This window comes from Agelaius phoeniceus, chromosome Z, assembly GCF_051311805.1.
Source record: "Agelaius phoeniceus isolate bAgePho1 chromosome Z, bAgePho1.hap1, whole genome shotgun sequence".
NCBI lineage: Eukaryota > Metazoa > Chordata > Aves > Passeriformes > Icteridae > Agelaius > Agelaius phoeniceus.
Window position 1 is genome coordinate 16,320,012 of NC_135303.1, and position 21,398 is coordinate 16,341,409.

The 21,398-nt window shown below is 40.6% G+C and overlaps 1 protein-coding gene across 1 annotated transcript in view; it reads right to left on the reverse strand.

Annotated features, from left to right (window-relative positions):
* WDR36 (WD repeat domain 36) overlaps positions 1-19,651 on the reverse strand; it is a 32,453-nt gene extending 12,802 nt beyond the window's left edge. Inside the window, exons 1-16 of the mRNA XM_054653354.2 lie at positions 19,463-19,651; positions 18,195-18,222; positions 15,278-15,378; positions 14,673-14,790; positions 13,655-13,787; positions 12,744-12,798; positions 12,074-12,206; positions 10,948-11,123; positions 10,329-10,449; positions 8,852-8,917; positions 7,830-7,913; positions 6,266-6,420; positions 5,023-5,137; positions 3,643-3,808; positions 3,265-3,373; positions 2,417-2,496 (exon numbers count right to left, since the gene is read on the reverse strand). Coding sequence (XP_054509329.1) covers positions 2,417-2,496; positions 3,265-3,373; positions 3,643-3,808; positions 5,023-5,137; positions 6,266-6,420; positions 7,830-7,913; positions 8,852-8,917; positions 10,329-10,449; positions 10,948-11,123; positions 12,074-12,206; positions 12,744-12,798; positions 13,655-13,787; positions 14,673-14,790; positions 15,278-15,378; positions 18,195-18,222; positions 19,463-19,609 — 1,787 coding nt within the window. The 5' untranslated portion in view covers positions 19,610-19,651. The remainder of the gene's footprint in view (positions 1-2,416; positions 2,497-3,264; positions 3,374-3,642; positions 3,809-5,022; positions 5,138-6,265; positions 6,421-7,829; positions 7,914-8,851; positions 8,918-10,328; positions 10,450-10,947; positions 11,124-12,073; positions 12,207-12,743; positions 12,799-13,654; positions 13,788-14,672; positions 14,791-15,277; positions 15,379-18,194; positions 18,223-19,462) is intronic.
* Between the last annotated feature and the right edge of the window lie 1,747 nt (positions 19,652-21,398).

Here is a 21,398-nt window from a genome sequence, read left to right on the forward strand (position 1 = left end):
AGAGCTCCAAAACAAATTTAACAACAAATTAAGTTTTTCTACTTACTGAACTTAAATCATGATTAAAATTACTGGCTTGTGGGATCAATCTACTCTAGGAAATTAGATACATTTGTATTTTTTACACAAAAAGCTAAATGAATCCTGCCTTGGGGCTGAAGGCATCTACCTTTATGGTTCCTGCCTAACTGCAAAACTGTGACAATGGAAAGTATAATGCTGAGCTCACATTTAATAGGTCTCCTGAGCTGTTTTTTCTTAACTGCTTCATCCATGAACAGTCAGCTCATACCCCTGACTCCTCAATTTTCTATGCAAGCTGCACAGCAGAAAGAAATAGATGCATAGTGCCTGGGCTCCTGCTTGTAACGTTCTGTACACAGTCATCATTTTTTCTCAGTTTTAAAAAAGCCCTACATTAAAAACATGCACTAGGAAGACCTGCACTGCATTACATATGGACAGCTAAGCACCACTCCCAAGCAAAAACAGATGTCCAGTTAATAGATGTCAGACCATTATTGAAGTCAGGTGGTAATTTTTGTAATGTTGGATTCCAGAAACATGTTCTCCATATTTTTTGTAAAAACAATATCAAAGCTGAGGCTTTAGAATACACAGTTCATGAGATGCTTTCTCTACTTATGAGTCACAGAGGTAAAGCAAGCATCAAGCCATTTATTAAAAGTTGTTCCTCCTTTTCATTACACTCCTCTGCCTATAGTTATGGGAAAACCTTGCCTTTACACACTGGAAGAATAATAACCTAATTACAATTAAAACCCGGGTTTGTCATCTACCTGCCTGGATTTCAGCTTGACCTGAATTTTAGAGACAAGAGACAAAATATTTTATTTTTTTTTACATGTAAAAGAGAACTACTGTGAGACTGCTTTTAAAAACATTATAAATAGATTCTTATTGTTAAGTATTAGGTTATTGAAGAAATGAAAACCAGAAGAAACTGATACTAGTTAATGCTGCAATTTTTTGTAGGCATATTACTTTGCAAGGGAAAGAGTGTTAGAAAGATGAAGACCAGAGTGCTAATTTCCTTCCCATCCATAGAAACAAAGCACATAATATCCATCCTGTCCTATTTAAGACTATTTTAGTGGCTCTTATCATACAAGAAGAGGCCAATTGTTTGTTGAGATGCAATGCACTTCTGGTAGTAAAATGAGAACTTTTACAAAATTATTAGTATACAAAATTATTTACCAAACCATGTCAACAAAACTAATCAACCAAACTGAAACCTTTCAGTTCCAGGCACAACCACCAGAGCTGCACACTGCACAGCACTACCTTAAATTAAAAAAAAAAAAAAATCTATCTGATATGCTGCTGAAAGAATGCACTGGCAGAACGCAGTTATTTCTCAGTCTGTTTTTTTTTTTTTCTGGGCTTCTGAACTTCTTGTGTGTACTTGCCTACTTCTCAGCCAAACTTTATTCTGGGAGAAGACTACTCATGGTGGATCACAAGAGTGTATTTTTGGCAGTTGCAAGTACAAACAAATGAAAAATATAACTGATGTAAAGCCATGTTGTGTTGTTAAAATGAATGTAAGTGAAAACAGGCTTCTCTTTACAAAACCAACTGGAGTACTGCATCCAACTCTGGGGCCCCCAGCACAAGACACATGAACTTAGAGCAGCTCCAGGAAAATTACTCAAGGCCTGGAACATATTTCTGATCAGGAGAATGAGAGAGCTGTGGGGTTCTTCACCCTGGAGAACAGAAGGCTCTGGGGGAGACAACCTTGTGGCCTCTCAATGGTAAAGGGAGCTTACAAGGAAGACTCAGAGATACTTTTTAACAGGGCCTGTGGTGACAGAACAAGGGCCAGCAGCTTTGAACTGAAAGGCTGTGGGTTTAGATGGTATGCAGGGCAGAATTTTCTTATGATGAGGGTGGTTGAGCACTGGAACAGACTGCATGAACAAGCAGTGCATGGCCCAGCCCTGGAGGTGTTCAAGGCTAAGCTGGGGCTCTGAGTAACCTGATCCAGTGAGAAAAGTTCCTTTCCATATCAAGATAGTTGGACTGGATTTTTGCTCCCAACTCCAACCACTCTTTGATCCTGTCAACACTTCAGCATATCACAGTGCAATTCACCTTAAGCAATCTCTTGCCCTTTAGATTACAGTGCTGCTTCTAGACAAAGAACAAATTCACACTCATTCAGAGCACATGGAAACTCCAGGTGTCATCAACAGATCTTCAGGACAGTGTTATTCTGTAGACCCAGAAAAAGACATGCATTGCTAGCACTGAGTACAATTAAAATAGTGGGCAGAATTGTTTTATCATGTGCAACACATCTGGTGACAGATAATCAAGCCAGAAAGCTTTCTGCCATTTATCAGAAAGGGGATTGTTTCTTGTGCTGTATGTTTTAAAATTTACTCACCATCCAGAGGGAAGGTCCCAAGTCTTAATGGAACAGTCCATTGATGAAGTTATCAGCCAACGACCATCAGGACTGAAAGTCTACAATAAAATAGTCAATTTAATGGCACAACCAATAAGCCAGTCCCCACAGGAGGCCCTGCCAAGATCAGACTGCTCCCTAAAACCCAGGTGAAATGGTATGGCCATAAGCCAAAACTGACAGTAACACGACTGGAAGTGAAGAAAGAACAAAACCAGAAGCTTTTTAAGAAGAGGCTCAAACATAAAGCACAAGATGTATCTCACTGTTAGTCACAGTGCTTCAGTCGTCACTTTTATGTTCATGGTGGAAACCCATTTCTAAGCATAAAGTGGAGTAAGTCAAGTAAATACTATTTTAGTAGCATTTATAAATAAATTTGAAGCTAAAAAATATTTCAGTTAACAGTACAATGAACTATTACATAAGATGTAAATAAGGAATTATCCATGTGCTGCATAATCTCAGATGTTTTCAGTTTGTTATCTTTTTTATATACAGAGCTGAGATTTCTGCAGTTTTGCTCCTCAATGCAATTTTCATTATTCCCAGTGCTTTGTTTTGTTTGACCCCCAAATCAGCTTGCTGTTACAGTTTAAAGCTATTGTTAAATCACAAAGCAGATTAAAAAACAGATGGCAATTTGGCCACTTTACATTTCCAAATTAAAGGTGACTAAAAGTGCTGTGAAGCTGAACTACAGCTTTACTGCTCACAGAGTGAACGTAATATCCAGTGATTTAATAAATGCAGAGAAATCCACCAGCTGTAAAATCTGTTAGGTATCTGTGTATGGCACCTGTTACAGGAAATGAGTTAACAATTACCATGTCATTAATCCGTCCATGGTGTCCTGAGAATGTCCTGACAATCTTCCTGGTTTCTATATCCAAAACACTAATAGTGAAGTCATCAAAGGCAATTCCCAGAATACCACTGCCAAGAAACATCAACACACATGAGAGAGAATACTCAAGAGACAAAAAACATCCTAACATTGTTCCAGGTATCTTTTATCCTAAAAATAACAAGTCTTACATTCCTTCAGTCTAATAAAATGTCCTGTCATCCTGTCTCCTAGTCAGTTGTATTTCAAAGCATTAGAAGAATAAATTCTAATATATTCTAATTAAGAGTACTGGTTGCCATTCTAGATAAATACATTCACCAAACGCTGTACACATGAAATAACTTCAGTTTCTTACCTGTCTCTGTGCAGCAGAATTCCACTTGGAGAAGAAGAAAGTTCAGTGGAATAAACCAGATCTTTCACTTTGAATTTCCAAAATTTAATTAATCCTTCACTACCAGCTGTGATTACCAGCTGGTTCAATCCATCCACAGCTACCCCTCTAATGGCCCCTTCATGTGCTGCAAATCAAGAGAAAAAAGGGTATTATTTCAGAATTTAAACTTAGCACAGAAATCAGCTGAATACCAAACTCTGGTTTGTTTATCTTTGCCTGACTACAATGAATAATCAGCAAGCATATGGCAATTCGAAAGCCACTTGTCAAGATGCTCCAGCATTCTAGGTTTTTTTTATCTCTACACAAACCAAATGGATTTCAAGTAAACACCTAGGATACAAGCAAGAAGTGCAATCGAAGATGAGTGTTAGCTCTTATTTCTGCTTTCAGTTTGGGGAAGTTTTTGTGATTGTGAGATTTGAAGGATTTTTGAATCACTTCAGGGATGCCTCCAAGAGGAACCACCACTCCAGACAAAATTTACAGCTTCAGCTCAGGCACAAAGTCTGGGAGCTTTCCAAAGCTGCTTCACACTGCAGTGTAAAGACAAGACATAGCTCCTCTAGTTTTGGATCAATTTTATTTCTTAATCTATACCTAGGGCTACTGGCCAGTAAGCTAATTTAGAAAATTCATCCCACTATCAAGCAATGATTTTATAAAGAGACTACTTCATGTTTGCTAAGCTAGCTGGCTTTTAGAAATCCAGTAATCTTAAGGGCTCAGCAGGACTCTTTCCTTGTTTCTAAAAGAAAAAAATTCAGATCATGAGTGCCAAAAAACCATGTATGAGAGTATATGGAATATACATAAAATATACATGTATGCAAATCTAAAAGAAATGTCAGGGCACAGTCACATTATGTCCTAAATTTGCAGATGGGTAATTAAAAAATAACACCATATGCAAAGAGCTGGACTTGCTCAGGACTTCAATTTTCCTTCCATTTCTAAGCAGGGAGCACAAAACAGATGGGAACATTTACCTAGGAGACAGAATCCTATAAAACAAGAAGCCAAATACTGAAAATGTGACTATCTCAAAAAGAGTGGAGGCCAGAGTATCTCATTTAAGTGCTAATCATTGTGGTAACTGACAACTTTGTTTTAAATAAAACCAGGGATATGTTAACATCAGAGTTGTTAAAATTATCAAGGATCCTGTCCTTCAAGTCATGTTTCTGATTGCAAGACAGGACAGGGCACCATAATTAGAAAAACTGGAATGCATCCCAAATTCAACTCAGAACCTACACTGAATTTTCATGATGACAGAACACAAGGTGACTGCTGCTCTGTTAAGTGCCAGTGTTTGGGAAGTTTAGGAGCCCTTACCTGTTTCTTTGCCGTAATACCCTCTGTGAATGCCAGACTGCATGTTATACACATCTACCTGTCCAGTTGACATCCCAATCACAGCAAAATTACCACATGAGGTAATGTCAACTGCCTTTCAAGGGAATAAAAAAAAAATCAATCAACAACACAAAGCACCTATGAAAACCACTCTTTAGGTGTCTGTCAAGTAGGGAAGTTGTCAGAATATCAGGAATACAAAACACTAGTACATATTTGGGGAAACCTGCACAAAACAAATAAATTACATCTCAAGAGAGCAGAGGGAGAAGCTCTTAAAATGAACAAATAGTCAACATGTAATAAATATGGCAATGCATGGTTGTGAAAGATAATGAAATCCTAACTTAGTGGCATCCAAAAGAAGCCATAGGTAATATTATCAGCATTGTAAATTAAATAATAAAGATTGCCACAAATTCAATCCTTAAGACAAACGGCAAGCATGGAAACTGCTCTTTCAATGCCTGCGTTACCAATACCCACCCAAGTTAGGGTGAGGTCACAGAGAGTTTCAATAGGAAGAAACAAAGAAACAACAGTCTAGATTTCTTTGGAAAGATACAGCGCAAAGAATCTAGTAGATTCTAATAGAATCTAATAGAATCAAAAGAAAACTGGATATTTACAATTTAATTTATCTAACACCTAACTACTAAGCAAAATGTCAAAAAACCATGTATCACAAGACATAGGAGCTGCATTAACCCCTAGAAAATGTGGGGTGCCACAGCAATTCCTCCTATAAAAAGCTGGTAAACCTCAGCAAACATTTGTATCCCCTTCACTGTGTGTTTGAGACAATTGTGACCAGCTCAAGTTGTAAAGGATTTTTGAGGTAATATCCTTCTTGCAACTTGGAAATACACTTCCCAGTACTGCCAAAAAAAGCTCAGTAATCTGCATTCTCAGAGTAAGTTAATCAGCACAGGCATACAGACAACTCTACATTGCTGTGACAGACTAAAGGTAAACACCAACCACGTCTCTGAGCCAGAAAGTAAGTGCATTTAACCTGAATGTTTAGGGGAAAAGAACAGCTTTTTGTAAGATCATAAGCATTACAAACCAGCTCAGTGAGCTGGCAGAAAGCACTCTTCTAGCAACTAAAACACATCTAGACTGTGCTTTTTCATTCTAAGGATTATTTCTGTACCAACAGGAATCAAAATAGCATACATACACTGTTAATCTGAGGAAATCTTATCCCAAGTAAACTTACTGTTGCATAGATATCAATAGGTTTGTGTTTGCTAAATTCTTCTGGCCTCAGTTTGTGAGCTCCCATGGAGGTTTTCTGATAGTTCCAGGTTGTACAGGTTATATACCCCTGATGGCAGGCAACAATACCATCCCAGTCGCTCTGATGTGCCACCTCTGCAAGGAAACACAGAGTCCTTTTAGAAACAGTAACTCTAAGGTCAAACTTCAGCTCTCTTGATATTTTAAACAGAACAGTTAATATTTAGTGTTCTTGTTACACACTCAAAAGGCAACCACTCAGAAATACCACAGGGCAAACAGCTGTACATGTGTAGTGTAAATAGAATGTTAAAACAAAACCTCAAGCACTGTTTTGCACATTATGCTCTGTGTTTTTGTACATTTTAACCTCTGCAGTTTGAAATGCATATTTCAATGTAAATGTTTTAAACTGGTTTAAATGGTTTAGACTGCTCAATCTGTACACATTTCCAGCTGAGTGTCTTTAACTTTTTCTTCAGCTGTTGAAGCAGCAGAAGCCACCAGATAATGTCAGGTTTAAGAGCTAAATCTGCTTCACATAGCAAAATACTGCTTTTGTGTTTCCAGGAAAATTGTTTATCAAAAGCTCAGTATCCAAACTTTGTAGTCAAATATGAGATATGGAGATCTAAATAATGAGCAAGTTTGATTTTTTTCCTGGAAATTTAAAAAAATTGAGAGCTTGAAACTAGGTACTTCTAGAACTTAAAAGATTAAAACAAGATACAAACTGGTTCACTTAACTGAACAAAGAGAACAAAGAAAACAATGTATTTAAGTAAGTGGAGGTTTCAAGTCTTCAAATACAGGCAGCTCTAATTTTAAAATTAATTGATTTTAAATATAAATCTTAAAAATTTACACACATTCTTGCAACAAGAGTGTACAGACAATCTATACCACAGAAGTCAAATGGCTCCACAAAATTGTAAATCCAGATCTTTCAACATAGGAAACAATAAAACATCCTCAGAAGAGAGAATACCTACACTTCTGACAAAAGAGATTTCAAGTCTGAAGAGGTCATTAATTCAAAGAAGCACATTTTGATGAAGCAAATATAATTGTAATTCTTCCTAAAGAAGTTAGATTCATTATTGCATACTGAATTACAAATGAACTGATTATTGAAATTCAGCTTTAAAAAATGACTCAAATAAGTGTACTGAGGACTCAAAACCAACTGTAAGTGTAACTAAGACTTCCTCAGCTGACAAAGATCATCCTCCACCTAGCTGCTGGCTCTGCAACCTTAAATAATATGTATATCTGTAGATTTTGGTTCCCATGCAGGAGATTTTCAAGCCAAGAGTCAGATAAGGATGTTTTAACATAAAATCCTCTTTTTGAGATATTGGAACAGTTTACCAAGTCAAACACACTTTTTAACTGTCACTCAGTAGCTCACGAAAGGCCACAGAATAATCTAGATATAGCATGTGCTTCCGAAACAATAGTGTTTTGAAGGTTAAAAACTGAAATTAATACATGAAGATAATATACTCACATTTAATTTGTAACCTATGTCAAAGACCACTCACCTGAAGCAAAGGCTATAATTGGTGGAAGTGCCATCGTATCCAGCTTAAGGCCTTTCTTTTTTGATTTCTTTTTATTAATTGAACCTTAAAAATAGACATTAAGGGTCTTAGTCTCATTGTCAGAACTGAGAGTAATGGTTTAAAAGGGACTGTTAACAAAATGCAACGCTCCTTTTAAATTTAGAAACATTTGGCTTAAATAAACACGATCCTGTTCCCTAGGTTTGTAGAGCTAAGAACACTAATAGTTTGTGTTAAAATTCATGCAATGCTGAGCAAATCACCACTTTTACATTCACAGCTGTGAATTCACTACTCAATCTACTTGTTCCAGGATCTTGTGCTGAAATCCTGAGGCAAAGGTTCCCCCATCACAGCTGAAAATGTGGTCCTATAGACATGACTATATAAAGTAATAAACAGCACCCAGACCTTTCAGTAACCAAAGAATCCTGAATTTCAAATTAATGCCCAAATTCACTTTTATGCATCTTTTTAAACAGGTCCAAATACATATAAACAACATGGACAGATAGTTAAAACTAAGAACTATTTGAATCTTTCTGATCCTTGCTCTCCCAAATGAAAGTGTTCCTTAACCATGGCATGATGCGCAAGTTGTGTTTAAGTCAAACTGTACACTGAATCAAAAGAACTCAAGCCAAGAAATAAGAACTGGCTAATCATTTAGTCAACTGAACAGAATGGAAACAGGGTAAAAAGCTGCAATTACATATGCTGAAATGGGAGCTGGTGCAGCTCATACAAAATGTCATACAAAAATCACGCAGTGTTTCCCACAGTGAAGTAACATACACTGCCATGATCAGAAATCTCTTTTTTAAAAGTATAATCAAATATGGCAGCACACTTATTGCAGGAAGGACTGAGTCTGCAGAATAAGGAGAGGTGATTAAGTTTTATAGAACAGCTGAAATGAAAATAAGGCCTGACTAACATTTACATATATGCTTTTCTGGCCTTCTTTTCACTCGTGTTTGTACTTTGACTGAGATACTTACCACGTCCTAAACTTTTATTGAACTTTTCATGCACAGTTGAAAAAGATTGCAATGTTCCATCTTGACCTAAGAAAGTATTAGCACAGAGCAAATGAAGGGCAAAAATCAACTTTACATATAAGCTATTTGAGCAAGAAAAGTAAAAGGTAAGCAATAAGCAACTTTAAACACTGTAATAAGGTATTTACTAAAAATTCCGGTCCAAGAATAAATACAGATACACTCTAAGTGGCAGAACTAATGGAACCTAATTTTCTACATCCCATTCCTACAACTCTGCCCTGCACATTATCAGAATGACTCCTCTTCACAGACATCTTTTCTATGTTCAATTCCTCTGACTCTATAATGTTCGTGACATTAATGAAATTTTATGAAGTTAATCTGAGGAGATGCCTCTTCTAAGGAAACCAGTAGCCCATGAAAGGCAACTCTAAATCACTTCTGCTGCACAAAGTTTGATCACTGTTTCAGAAAGGAGGGCAGAGTGTCAGTCTCTCTGCACCGCAGATACATCAGATCTCAAAGGTTAAGTCCCTTTTCATTGTAAAGGTTGTGCTTGTGCCTTCACCACTGAAAAAGCAAATGTGAAGATTTGTTAAGCAGCACTTAAGATTGAGATTGTGGTTTGTCTGGTGTGAGCTGAAATACAGACAATAACTCATTACATGAATACAAGTCACTAGCTGGATGACTAGCAAGAGATTTTAGTACAGGTAGAGTAATGATTTCAAAAGTAGGCCATACAATTAATTTCTTAAGAGTAATTCAAGACCAGGTGGTGAGTCTCTATCATCTCATCACCTAAGTGGTCTAGGGTAAAACACCAGCACTTCCCTTGCCTAAGGGGTCTTTTTAAATATGCTAGTTTCTAAGGAAGGGTAGTCACTTATGCAATTTTACACTTTTAGATTAATATCTCAGTTAAAATCAACCTAGAAAATATATATTACAGATACAAGTATGCTGCAATATATTACAAAGACAGTGCAAGCCACAAAGCTTGATCAAACTAGTGGAGAAAGTAGTTACTAAATGCATTACACTGCTTATTTTTCCCCTGCCACAACCAAATTTTTTGAGTTGTTACAGGTTTCATTCTGACCAGCTAATACTTGCTCAGAAGATAACAAAACCATTTTTATTCATCAAATATAAACCATTTTTATTCATCAAATATATAAATATGGATGATAAGAGTAGCTCCTTTGCTATTCTGCTTTCAAGTACTCTTCAGCTTGCGGATGTGTTACTCTAGGGAAACACTAGTTTCCTACTAGAGTAGGAAAACTCTAGTGAAACACTTTGTTACAGTAATAAATTATGCTGTTTATGTTAGCCACTTACTATGTTTCATAAACACATTATACAACACTTGAAATATAATCTAGTGTATTAATAAAACAAAGACACTTAGCTCTGCACATTTTCTTTATCACAGCAAGAAAGCAGACTGAAGAAGAATGGAAACTCATACCTGCACTAAGAATCTGCTCTCCGTTTTGCCCGTGATATCTGATTTTTGTTGGTGGTGCACTATGTCCCATTCGGCTTCTCAGTACACGACCTGTACCACCAGGCCCATCAAAAATCCAAATCTGTACCCCAAAATAAGCAGAAAAAACCAGGCTGACAAACACTGCCTTGCCAATAATTGCACCTCTTGTCAGCAGAACGTGTTTCTCTGGGAGCTGGTGCAGCCAACTTCACACACTGGCTTTCAGCCTTAACCCTCAAACTTTGGAAGCTTCCATCACATTACTTTATTTGTTTCCTGCTGTTCGTTCTGCCCTTCCACCAAAGCCTAGTGGCATCAGAGGACATGCAGCATAAGGGACTTTTATCAGCAGCAACTGCTTATGATCCAAAACATTATCAAAATGGATAAAGATTTAAAAGCATACTGGGATATAAAGTCTGGTTCTGGAAATGTGGATCCAAAGCTTTGTTCTTCAAGGGTACTACACAAAGCAGTAAATGAAGCAATGACAACATAGCAGCAAATCTTTAAACTACAGTCCACTACAGTCCAACTCAAACCAGCAACCTGAGTTTTGTTGCACTGGTTTCAGAGAGCAGCAGAGATTGTAACTCACGCGTAGAGCATTATCAGCACCATTAGTAACAAGAAGTGGCTCCCCAGGGACAAATGTCATGCCAGCTATTGCTGTGGAATGGGCATCTTGCATCTGACACATCAGCTTCTTCTCTTCTAGATCCCACAAAGCAATGTGTCCAACTGGGCTTCCAGCTGCCATTACTGGGTGTCCATCTGCTCAAAAAAAAAAAAAAAAAAAGTTCAAAAGGTTTGCTTATTGACATTCAGCTCATCCCTACTGTCTTGTCACATCTTAAAACTGATGCTAGACAAGTCTATAACCACAAGGAAAAAGAAATCTCAAGCTAATGCTAGAAATAATATAGGTTTTAACAGAAATATTGTAATATGTCTATCAGAAAAGAAACAAAACTCACTGATTAAAAAAATATACTTTTTCATATCAGAGAACAACAAAATCTCTAAATCCAGCAGTCAGAGATTTTGCTTGAAAACACAATAGGTATTGACACAAAAAGGCTCTCTTTCTACTTCTCACAAGTCTTTCCAAAATTTTCTCCTGTATCATTCCTCCTCAACAGGGTCTGCACTCAATCTATATTCTGTTAAGATTCACAATATTATTCAAATGAGAGATTAGATTCGGTATCAACAGCTCTGCAGGCAGGATCAACATTAGAATAACTAGCTCTAATAATTAGGACATGTTTGTTAGCCAAGAAAAAGCTGTGAATACAAGTCAAGATTCCCCAGTAACATCCATTCAGTATTCACCCAACTATTAACATTCTAACATTTGGAGGGGGGTAAGACACTGCTGAGCAGTAGGTATGGACACTAAAGCAGGATGTACTGATTACAATACCTCTGACAATTGTGTACTGTATCAGCTCTTGGCACACTGTCAACAAACTTTTATTTTCAAGTATACTGTATATCACCTTCTATGCAATATGAACACAAGAAAATGCTATAAAACACTTAGCATGATGAAAATGCATGATCTCACTTATTGCTACCTTTTCTAGACTACCTTCAGCCTTTGGAAACTGAAACTCTCAGCACAAATTTGATTCTGAAATGTTTTATCATGAAGTGTTTTCCTCCATTTCTTTAATCTTAGTGCTTTCATACATATTTTCACTAAAAACACTACGACTTACCTGTACGAAAAGATATTGCTGTGATGGGACCCCAGTCCTGTTGAAATTTCATCAGAGTTTCATCAAACTTAATATTATGTACAATGATATGACCAGATACAAGGCCGACAGCAACAACATCCACTGCTGGAGCCTGCAGAAAATGAAAAAAAAAAAATCTGTTTCCAGAAGCTGGGACTACTGTGAAAAACAGAGCTTTTGTGAGTTTATCCTAGACAACTCTGACCATTTCCACCAGCTGTCATCAATGCTACTGTTAAGTTTTAACTTACTTTTGTATCTAAAAAAAAAATTATAGCAAATGCATTACAAAATCTTTTATTGAATCAAGAAAATCTACACTTTATCAAACTCCAAAGCAAAACAAATTTGGCAAAAAACTACCAGCATCATGAAGCTTCATGATACACCTGCATCTTGAAATCTCTGTGACTTCATGACATCATTCAGTGAAGACTATAGATATGATGAACATAAAACAGGTAAGATGCCAAATAAAACAGAACTAGGAATAGAGGAAGAGCAGATAATAAACCTTCAGTCAAGAGAGGGTTACTATAATTACCTGGGAGAATACATGCCATCTTTACTGATGTAATTTTAAACCAAATTTTGCCTGCTGTTCTTGACCAATTACATATGAAAATAAAAGATAATGAAAAATACTAACTTGTTCAAGAGTTGTGACTGCTAAGCCCCATCCTGGAAACGAGTACAAGAGTTTGCTGTGAAAAAAACATAAAAAAACCTATAAATCAATTAACCCTTGGGGATTTTCCGTGACATGGTGATTGCTTTATATGTACTTATACAGAAAGCCTGTGATACTAAGAAGTAAGGTTAAAAACAAAACTTATGGCTAAATTTTATTGAAAAGGCAGTGTTGTGTATTAATACCAGAACAATGACAAAACTATATGCCATGAACATATGAAAAAATGAAATATCTGTGATATCATGGCAAGCTGACTCAGGAGAATGAAACACTGATTTATGCAAGTTGACTTAACATGTGTTTGCAGCATGAACGTTTAAATGCAATAAAGCTCACTGTACCTGTAACTTTCATGATTTAGAAAAGCAGCTGCTCGTGGTAGGAATGAAATACTGACATTATGGATGATGATCTACTGGAACACGCTCAGAGACAACTGCATGCCTATGCATCTCTTACCTGAATCTAAGCTCAAATGCTAGTAATTACCTCTACTCTACCTGCCAGCACTTCCTTGGACCCACAACAACCAAAAAAATCAAGCTTGGAAGATGGGAGGCAGGAGGCCTGAACATGTTTTTACTATTATTTCAACAGCTTTCATGTGAAAGCTATGTGATTCCAGGAAATTTAAAAAAAAAAAATTCCTGAACAGCCCCTGACATTTTGCAAGGAGATTACTCTTACAACACACAACCTGAAAGGCATCAGCATTCAGGGAGCAGCAGCATTCCTTGTTCCTGGAAATATACCAACTGAAAACCTGTGCCAGAAGTCAGTAAAAGATTCCACACTTTAAGAGTATCATTTGTTGCCTATCAAACTACTTGGAGCATGAAGCACAGCCAAAGTATCAAGAATCTTACTTGGATCTTATATTCCATAGCTGCAAGGTTCCTTGTTCACTCCCAAGGAGAATTTTATTCAGATAGGTGCTGGGGTGCAAAAGTGCAGAAACTGCAAAAGTGGCTTTATCAAAATCTATCTGAAGATATTCTTCTGCAAAAACAGCAAGAAACAGTGTTAGTGTGGCTACCCCTACAAATCTGCAGGCTTGTCCTCCCTTTGCAAATGTAAAAGCGGGATAGATGTTTAACTCTTCAAATCTGCAACTGATTTTTCTTACAGGATTAGCTAACATGTAACAGAAGAGGCTAAACATCTTTACAATGTAAACATCTGTTGGCTTGAAGGTGTACTTTTTCCCTGTAAGTCTATCCAGTACAACAATACTGGCAATACCATATCTTTATCTGATTTATATCTTTCTGAGGGATTCCTGCTCCTGCCTGAGCAAAACACCTCACCTGATTAGCATGCCTGTTTGTTATAGCAACTCCAAACTCCTAAAGCCTGGTTACAGACACTTTCAAGAACCAGCACGCAGAGAATAACACTGGTCACACGAATGAATGCTTTCTAAAGAAACATGTTTGGGGCACTGAAGCACAATTGCGCAAAGCACTTGACAATGGCATGAGAAGATGCTGACACACACAAAAAGATTATACATTAGCACTTAGTCATACCCAGTCTGTTAGATACCAAGGAATTACAAGAATTAGAAATAATGCCAAAGCTGCTCTATCACAGCCTTTATGAGAAAATGGAACACTAGAATGCAATTTTCATATAATCATTCTCTCTTTTACATCTACACGGAATCTCACTGAGCCTCTGCACATGGCAGAGTATCCATTAATGAAACATTACTGCAGGATTAGGACTTCAGATCAACTAAATTAGCATGGTCATGTAAGAATTTTCTTTTTTAAGAATAAATTGCATCTGAATGTGCGCATTTAAAAAACACCCTTCTTCTTAAATTACTGAATGTCTAACAGTGCTATGCTATAAAGCAGCAAGAAAAATAAAATCTCTCACCTTCTGACTGTATATTCCAAACAATAAGAACATTATCAACATCCACAGAGATGACATGATCACCAAAAGGCTGTAGAAGGTGTATCTTTGCCTTGTGGCCTTCATAGGTATGAACCACCTATAATTTCAAAATAGAAATGCTTCTAATAAGCTGTTAAGGTAGAATATCATGTTAACATAATACTTGACGACAACTAAAAGATGTCAGCAACAAGTTCAAATAAAATTCATGGAAAGGACACACAACTTGAAATGCAAGAGAGCTAATTGTATCTGATATTTAAAACTGTTCGAAAAAAATATGCTAGCTAGGCATTTTTAATTATTTTCAATTAATTTAGCTTATGTGAATTGATGATTTTTTTCAATCTTTAAATAGCTACTTAATTATTCCAATTAATATGCGAAACACAGTTCAGCATAATGGAATTTGCTCTTATGTTCCAGTTTAAGCCTTTGACTCCTCATTTCACAGCTTGTTTCCCTAAAACTGAAGGTACCAAACAGCTACTGAAATAGGCATTCAGAGAAAATTAACTGCCTTGATACCACAGACACGACACAACTGTTTTGTACTACTGAGTAATAAGTAAGCTAATAGAAACCTCTTTGTTCCTGGCAAAAGCATGGAGAATATTGTCGTATGAAGCAAAGATCAGCATGCGATCTGCTGCCAAACATGTGATGTCCTGTGGCAAAGTGTTACCTGTTGATCAAACAAAAGAAAAGTTAAACGAGTTTCGGGTTCTTAGCAAGAGAGAAAGCTTGACAAGTGTATTTCTTTGGCATAGTGACCCACAAAGAAAACCCTCTGTTCGAACATCATGTTGAATTTTAGAGAAATACACACATTTCAGAAGAATGCAAATATTACTACAAAACATTACACCAGTAACAACATCATAAGTAAGATAAGATTGGAAGAACATAAGGCTGTTATTTTGAAAAGCACTTGAAAATAAATCAGTGACATATCTCTGTAAGTAAAGGTACACATTAGCTCTGTGAGGGCTGAAAAAACAGATGATAAATCAAGTCTCAACATTAGCAATGCTTATTAAGTTATTCTGCAGGCCTGGGAGTTAGTGACTCACTCCTGCACCTATCTCCTGATCACACAAAGAATTTAATGCTCTAAGAATACATTTCATTCCTTACCTCATGACTGGTTTAGAAAGAGTATCTAATATTGGGATATTTACTTTACTAGCTCAAAAGGTAAAAGAATCAAAGTTCCAGACCACACTGAGAAGCTGCTGGTGTGGTCCCAAATAGTAGAAAAAAGGAAAAAAATTACTATAGGGAATAATACTCTCAATCTAAGGAAATATAAAAATGTAAATTACTAAAGCACTTTACACTTCTGCAGAGAAACACTAGGTCAAAAATCACTGTGGGAGTGCACCCATGATACAAACTAGCATGGTCACACAGCAGCCTTTCCCACAAAGGTGCTTTGTACCGTGAATCGTTAGCAGGCACAAAGAAAACTGCACCCTCTGCTGTACTGCAGCACAGCTTCAAAGGGAGGAACTAAAATAAGAACATAAAATAAGGTTGCACTCCATGAGGTTTCATTTGTTTGAACATATCTTCCCACAGCACCTCTGAAGTGACTCAGGCTTACAACCAGGTTACAGACACCTGGCAATCCACAGGAGCTGCATGCAAGGCTGCTTAGGCTAAGACAGCTTTAGACAGACCCAAGTTAAAAAGTTCAGAGCATCAACCACATAACATCTACAAACCAACAGCACCATAAAAATATGAGAGGCACAGCATTCATTTTTTTCAATCACAATTTTGTATGTAAACATCTCAATTTCTCAAAAAGCTTAGATGATTACATTTTGTAAGAAGATGTAGCCCACTGTAGAACAGAATATGCAATGTTTTTATCGCTTTGCAAGATGAAAAAGTTAATTTGTTTACACCTTTAAAAATGCATAGCTGAAATCTTAATCTAGTCCTGGTTGTGTGACATTTATTCTCAAATTTACAGATCCTCTATTAATAGAAAATATTTTATATATGACATCTCTGTAAAAACTTTGTGGTACACAGAAGTAAAGCCCCTACATTTCAAGACAGAGTGCATCCCTCTGAATCATGTAAGTGTCAAGTGAAAGGGAGCTTTGGAAATCAACTGGTTCAACATGCCACCAGCTCCTCACAAAGTTTATCTCCAGTACTAGACTGGGTTAGCTGCAGCTGTGCCCAGCTGAGTCTTGAACACTCCTGTGGAAGGAGTTCTCCTCAAGGTTTACACTGTACCACAGTTACCTCTTTGGGACACTTTTCCTACACTCCACTGTGACCCTCTCAGGGTCTCAGCAGTCTGTGGGTGTTGCCCCTTGCTGCTCTGTCTACCACCATCAGCACAAATCCAGCCCCACCATCCTTCTGCCCTTCAGGCACCCTTTGGGTCACCCTGAATCTTCTTAGCACTACGCAGATATAGTTACTCCAATGTCTCTTTTCATACTGCTTGCTGTAGACACTCTCTGCTCCTCTGCCTGTCTCCTGCAGGAGGAAGGAGAGCTGTGGAAGGGACAGAACCACACTAACAGGGTGCTGCAGTCCAGGCACGGCCCCACCAGCATGAGGTGCAGGGGGAGAAGAGCTTTGCCTGATCTGCTGGATGCACTCCTGATGAGGTTTGACACCCAGCCTGGCTTACTCACAGCAACCGTGTCTTTGGTCCACATTCAGCCTGGCACCAGCACAGCTCCAGCTTCTCCCCAGCAGGATGCCATGGGCCAGTCAGTTCCCAGCTTGCTCTGTCCCAGGTGCAGCAGGATTCTGCGCTTGCCCTTTGAGGACTCGGCAAGGCTCCTGCTGGCCCGGGATTCATGTTTTGCAGCAGCTCCCTGGACCAAAACTTTGCCATTCTGGGTGTCAAGCTCCTCCTCCTAAAACAGCATCCTCTGCAAGCTTATCCTAGGGGTGCATGCTGCCTCATCACCCTGGCTGCTGGGGAGGGTGCTGAAGAACATGGGCCCTGCTGCTGACACCCAGGGTGCTCTGCCACCAAAGGCCAAGTGAATGTCAAGCCATCAATCCATATCCTTTTGTATCCACCAGTACAACCAACTCCTAACACTCCCTGAAGGCATCCACATCTATTTTCTTAATGTACTATTTTTCTCCTATAAGAGTCTTCTAATAATCACAAAAACAACAAAAAAGGGATCTGAAATTAATTCAATAAATTAATAATTGAGCTTTATTCACTGTGCAATCAATCCTTATGGCTTAGAGGTGTTTTTGGAAGAACAAGATGTTAAGAACAGAAGGTTCAAAAGGTATGTCTCTAAAAAAACTAAATTTCAGTTTCAACAGCAGTCTTATTTACAAACTGGTATTTTAGATTTCTCAGATTCCTTTTAATATATTTCCATGTAAATATTAGCAAGTACAATTTATTTTCTTGTTTTTTAGTTGAAAATGAAGTGCAGATGTTGGACATTTTAAAAAAAATCCCAACAAAATCAAAAGAATTAACAATTTATGAATACTTACTCACAGCAACAATACCAAGCTTCTTCACCTGGAATGAAAATGTTAAAAAAAGGTGTTTTTAGTGATTGGTTGCAATGAATTTGGTATAAACAAATTAAAAATTCTAGGAATTAACCTAGACCGGACAATGAATTTGATACTTCACAAACCAGGAAGATTATTCATCCCAGTTTAAAACACTGTCTACTGAAAAACACATAGACAGCAGGTCAAAAGGAATGGGGCAATGCATTTGCCAAAAGACAACTACTCACCAACAGTAAGTTGTGCTTCCTCATGTATTTACCCTAATGCACAGGCATCTTAAGGACATGTTAAGACATCCTGAGGAGCTTGGGTACCATCATTTCCACCTCATCTCTGCTTCTACCTTATTTTCACTACAACCACCATGTATTCTAATTTTATCTCTGTTCACAGATATTTTGCTTTAGTTGCAAACACCTAGCCATCTCTGCCAGTGATGATCACTACTCTATTCAAAGGCTGTGAAGGAGACTGACAAGAGTGAACGCTAAAAGGCGCCACAGAAGCAGAGAAAGATCTCTGATGTCTGCACTCTGGTGTTCGCTGTACTCAGCTCAGTTCTGTGCTGTACTGCTTCCTATACAGTGAAAATGCTTTGACTGAGCCCAGGGAAGTCACGGAGTCTCCCTCTTTTGAGGCATTCCAAACCCACCTAGACACCTTCCACTGTAACCTGCTCTAGGTGACCCATCCTTGGCAGGGGGGTTGGTCTGGGTGATCTCCAGAGGCCCCTTCCAACCTTAAGGGCTTTAGGATTCTACACCACAAAAAACCGAGTCCGTATCACAGGCTTTCATCTTGCTGAGCTCAGCTATAATGATCCGTTCTCATACAGGGGTTTTAACAGGATCTGACCGCCCCCCGACCCTAAAGCGTAACCCTCAAACGCTAAACCAGAGCGGGTTTGATTTTTCTCGTGATGAAGGAAAAGCTTCAGTAGCTGGGCGCTACCGATGAATGAGTCGTGCCGCACCGGCTAGCGCTGCCCACACGGCTGAACGAGCTCATTCCCGTCCTGTTCAGCCGGCAGCCTCCCTCTTTCCCTCCCTCCCGGTCAGGCCGGCTGCAGAGGAGCAGCAGCGGGGCGCCGCAGCCCCGCACACGCTCCCGCATCACGACGGCGAGGCGGAGGAGGGGAGGAAGAGGCGGATCTCTCAGCACGGCCCCGGCCTCCCCACGGCCGGTGGGAGCGGGAAGGAGGCCGGGAAAAAGGAGCGGGGACCGGGACGCCGCGTACTCACATTGTAGGTGTGCACGCTGCGCCCCACGGCCACGGCCAGGTAGAATTCGCGGTGGCGGCCGTGGTAGCGCAGGACGTGCGGGACGTGCCCGCTGAAGCGGCCGAGCACCCGGAACGCGGCGAAGAGCCCCGCGCCCTCCCGCGCCATCGCTCCGCACGTGTCCCCGTCCGGGTCCGGGTCCACATCCGCCCGCCCTCCCGCAGGAAGCGCCCGGCCGCTTCCGCCGCCCCGCCCCGCCCCGCCGTGCGCCGCCGAAAGCGGCCCCGCTCCGCCCCGGCCCCGCTCCGCGCGCCGCTCACGGGCGCGATGCCCCCAACTCTGCCGCAAACACTCCACGCAGCCGCGACTGCGCGGTGTTTTTTTTTTTTTCTTTTATTCTTCATTTTTGTATCCCCTTTTAGTCTTCATTTCGTTATCCCCTTTGCGTGGCAAAGCACCAGGTCCGGTTGCGGGTGGTCCCGCCGTAGAGGCGGCAGCGGGGCGCGAGGTGAGCCCACCTCCGATGGCGCATCCCTCGAGACACCCGCGTCGGGAGCCTCTGAACTTCCCGAGGTGTCTGTTTTGAGTTTTTGTGGTGGTGGTTTTGTATGTGTGGTTTTTGTTTTTTTTTTTAATAAATTATGGATATTAAAAAAAAAAATACCAACCCGCAGGATGACTCCGTTGCTATGACTGCACGGCGGACAATGCAAGTGAAGTCCGGCGGAGGACGCAAAGTGCAAAGCCGCACCCTCCCCCCCCCCCCGAGCAGCTATCCTAAGTTGTTGTAGCTTCTCCACACTGCCACCAGCTCCCGGGCTTTGCTCTTGTCGCACGGGACCGGGCTTGACGTCCCGGCGGCGCTCCCGGCGCTGTCTCCGGGGCTGCCCCGCTGCGCTGTCCCAGTACTGCCCTGCTGTGACGCGCAGAAGCCGGGGCAGTGGTGCTTCAGGACGGACCGGGTGAGGCGCCACAGCTCCGGCCGCTCCCCGCATCCCCGCGCCCGCTCCAGGAAGCATTCCAGCAGCCGGCCCGCTCGCTCCGCCCGCCTGGAGTCCTGCGAGCAGACGGCCGGTCACGACCCTTAACTCCTTTTCCCTTCAGCGCCTCCCCACGCATCCCTAATAAGAGGCTGCCCATCCACCACTCCAAAGAAATATAAAAGCTCCTCATCCTTGCTTGCCCCCTTCTGCCCTCTTTCCCTTCTTTTCCTCTTCCTCACTTTCCTCCCCTCCTCTCTTTTCCCGTCCTCCCTTCCTTCTCCTTTTCCCCCTTACCTTTCCCCCATTCCCTCATATTCCCTTCTCCCTTTCTTGCCCCCCTCTTCCTTTTTTTTTTTTTCTTTTTTGGAAAGGGAATTCCACCTAGCCGCCGGGAAGGGAGCCCTCCAGGGCGAACCTCGGACAGCTGCTTGCCCGCCGGCTCGGAGGGCGCGTCCTCGCAGGTGTGAAAATCGAGTCGTAGCTCCTGGAAGGAAACAACAACAGAGGATGCTTGTTAAAGCCACGTCCCACGGGGTCGCCTTCGCCGGCTGCCAGCCTGTCTCGGGCACCCCGTTATGGACATCCCTCCTGTCGGGGCTCCCCGTCCCGTCGGGGCCTCGCACGGTGCGGGCGGCTGCGGGAGTCGGGCGGCGGCCGTGCGGGGCAGCCGCTGCTGGGCTGCGCTGGGCAGCTCCGGGCTGTGATGTCCGAGCCAGCGGCAGGGCTGCTGTCCCCGAAAAACACTGCCTGGTCTTTGAGCTAAGGGCCGGCTGCGCGTGGGAACCCTCCGCGTAGCTTCTAAACCACTTATCACCTTTGCAACCGTGACACCGTCTTCAGCGTCGGTGAAGCATTATACAAGCGACTTTCAGTCCTACGGGTCTGCAAGGCGCTGGGAAGGGTCGGGTAGAGCTCTGGCAGCGGCCGCCCGGGCTCCTGCTCTCCGTCCCTGCCAGTCCCAGCTTCAGCGAAGC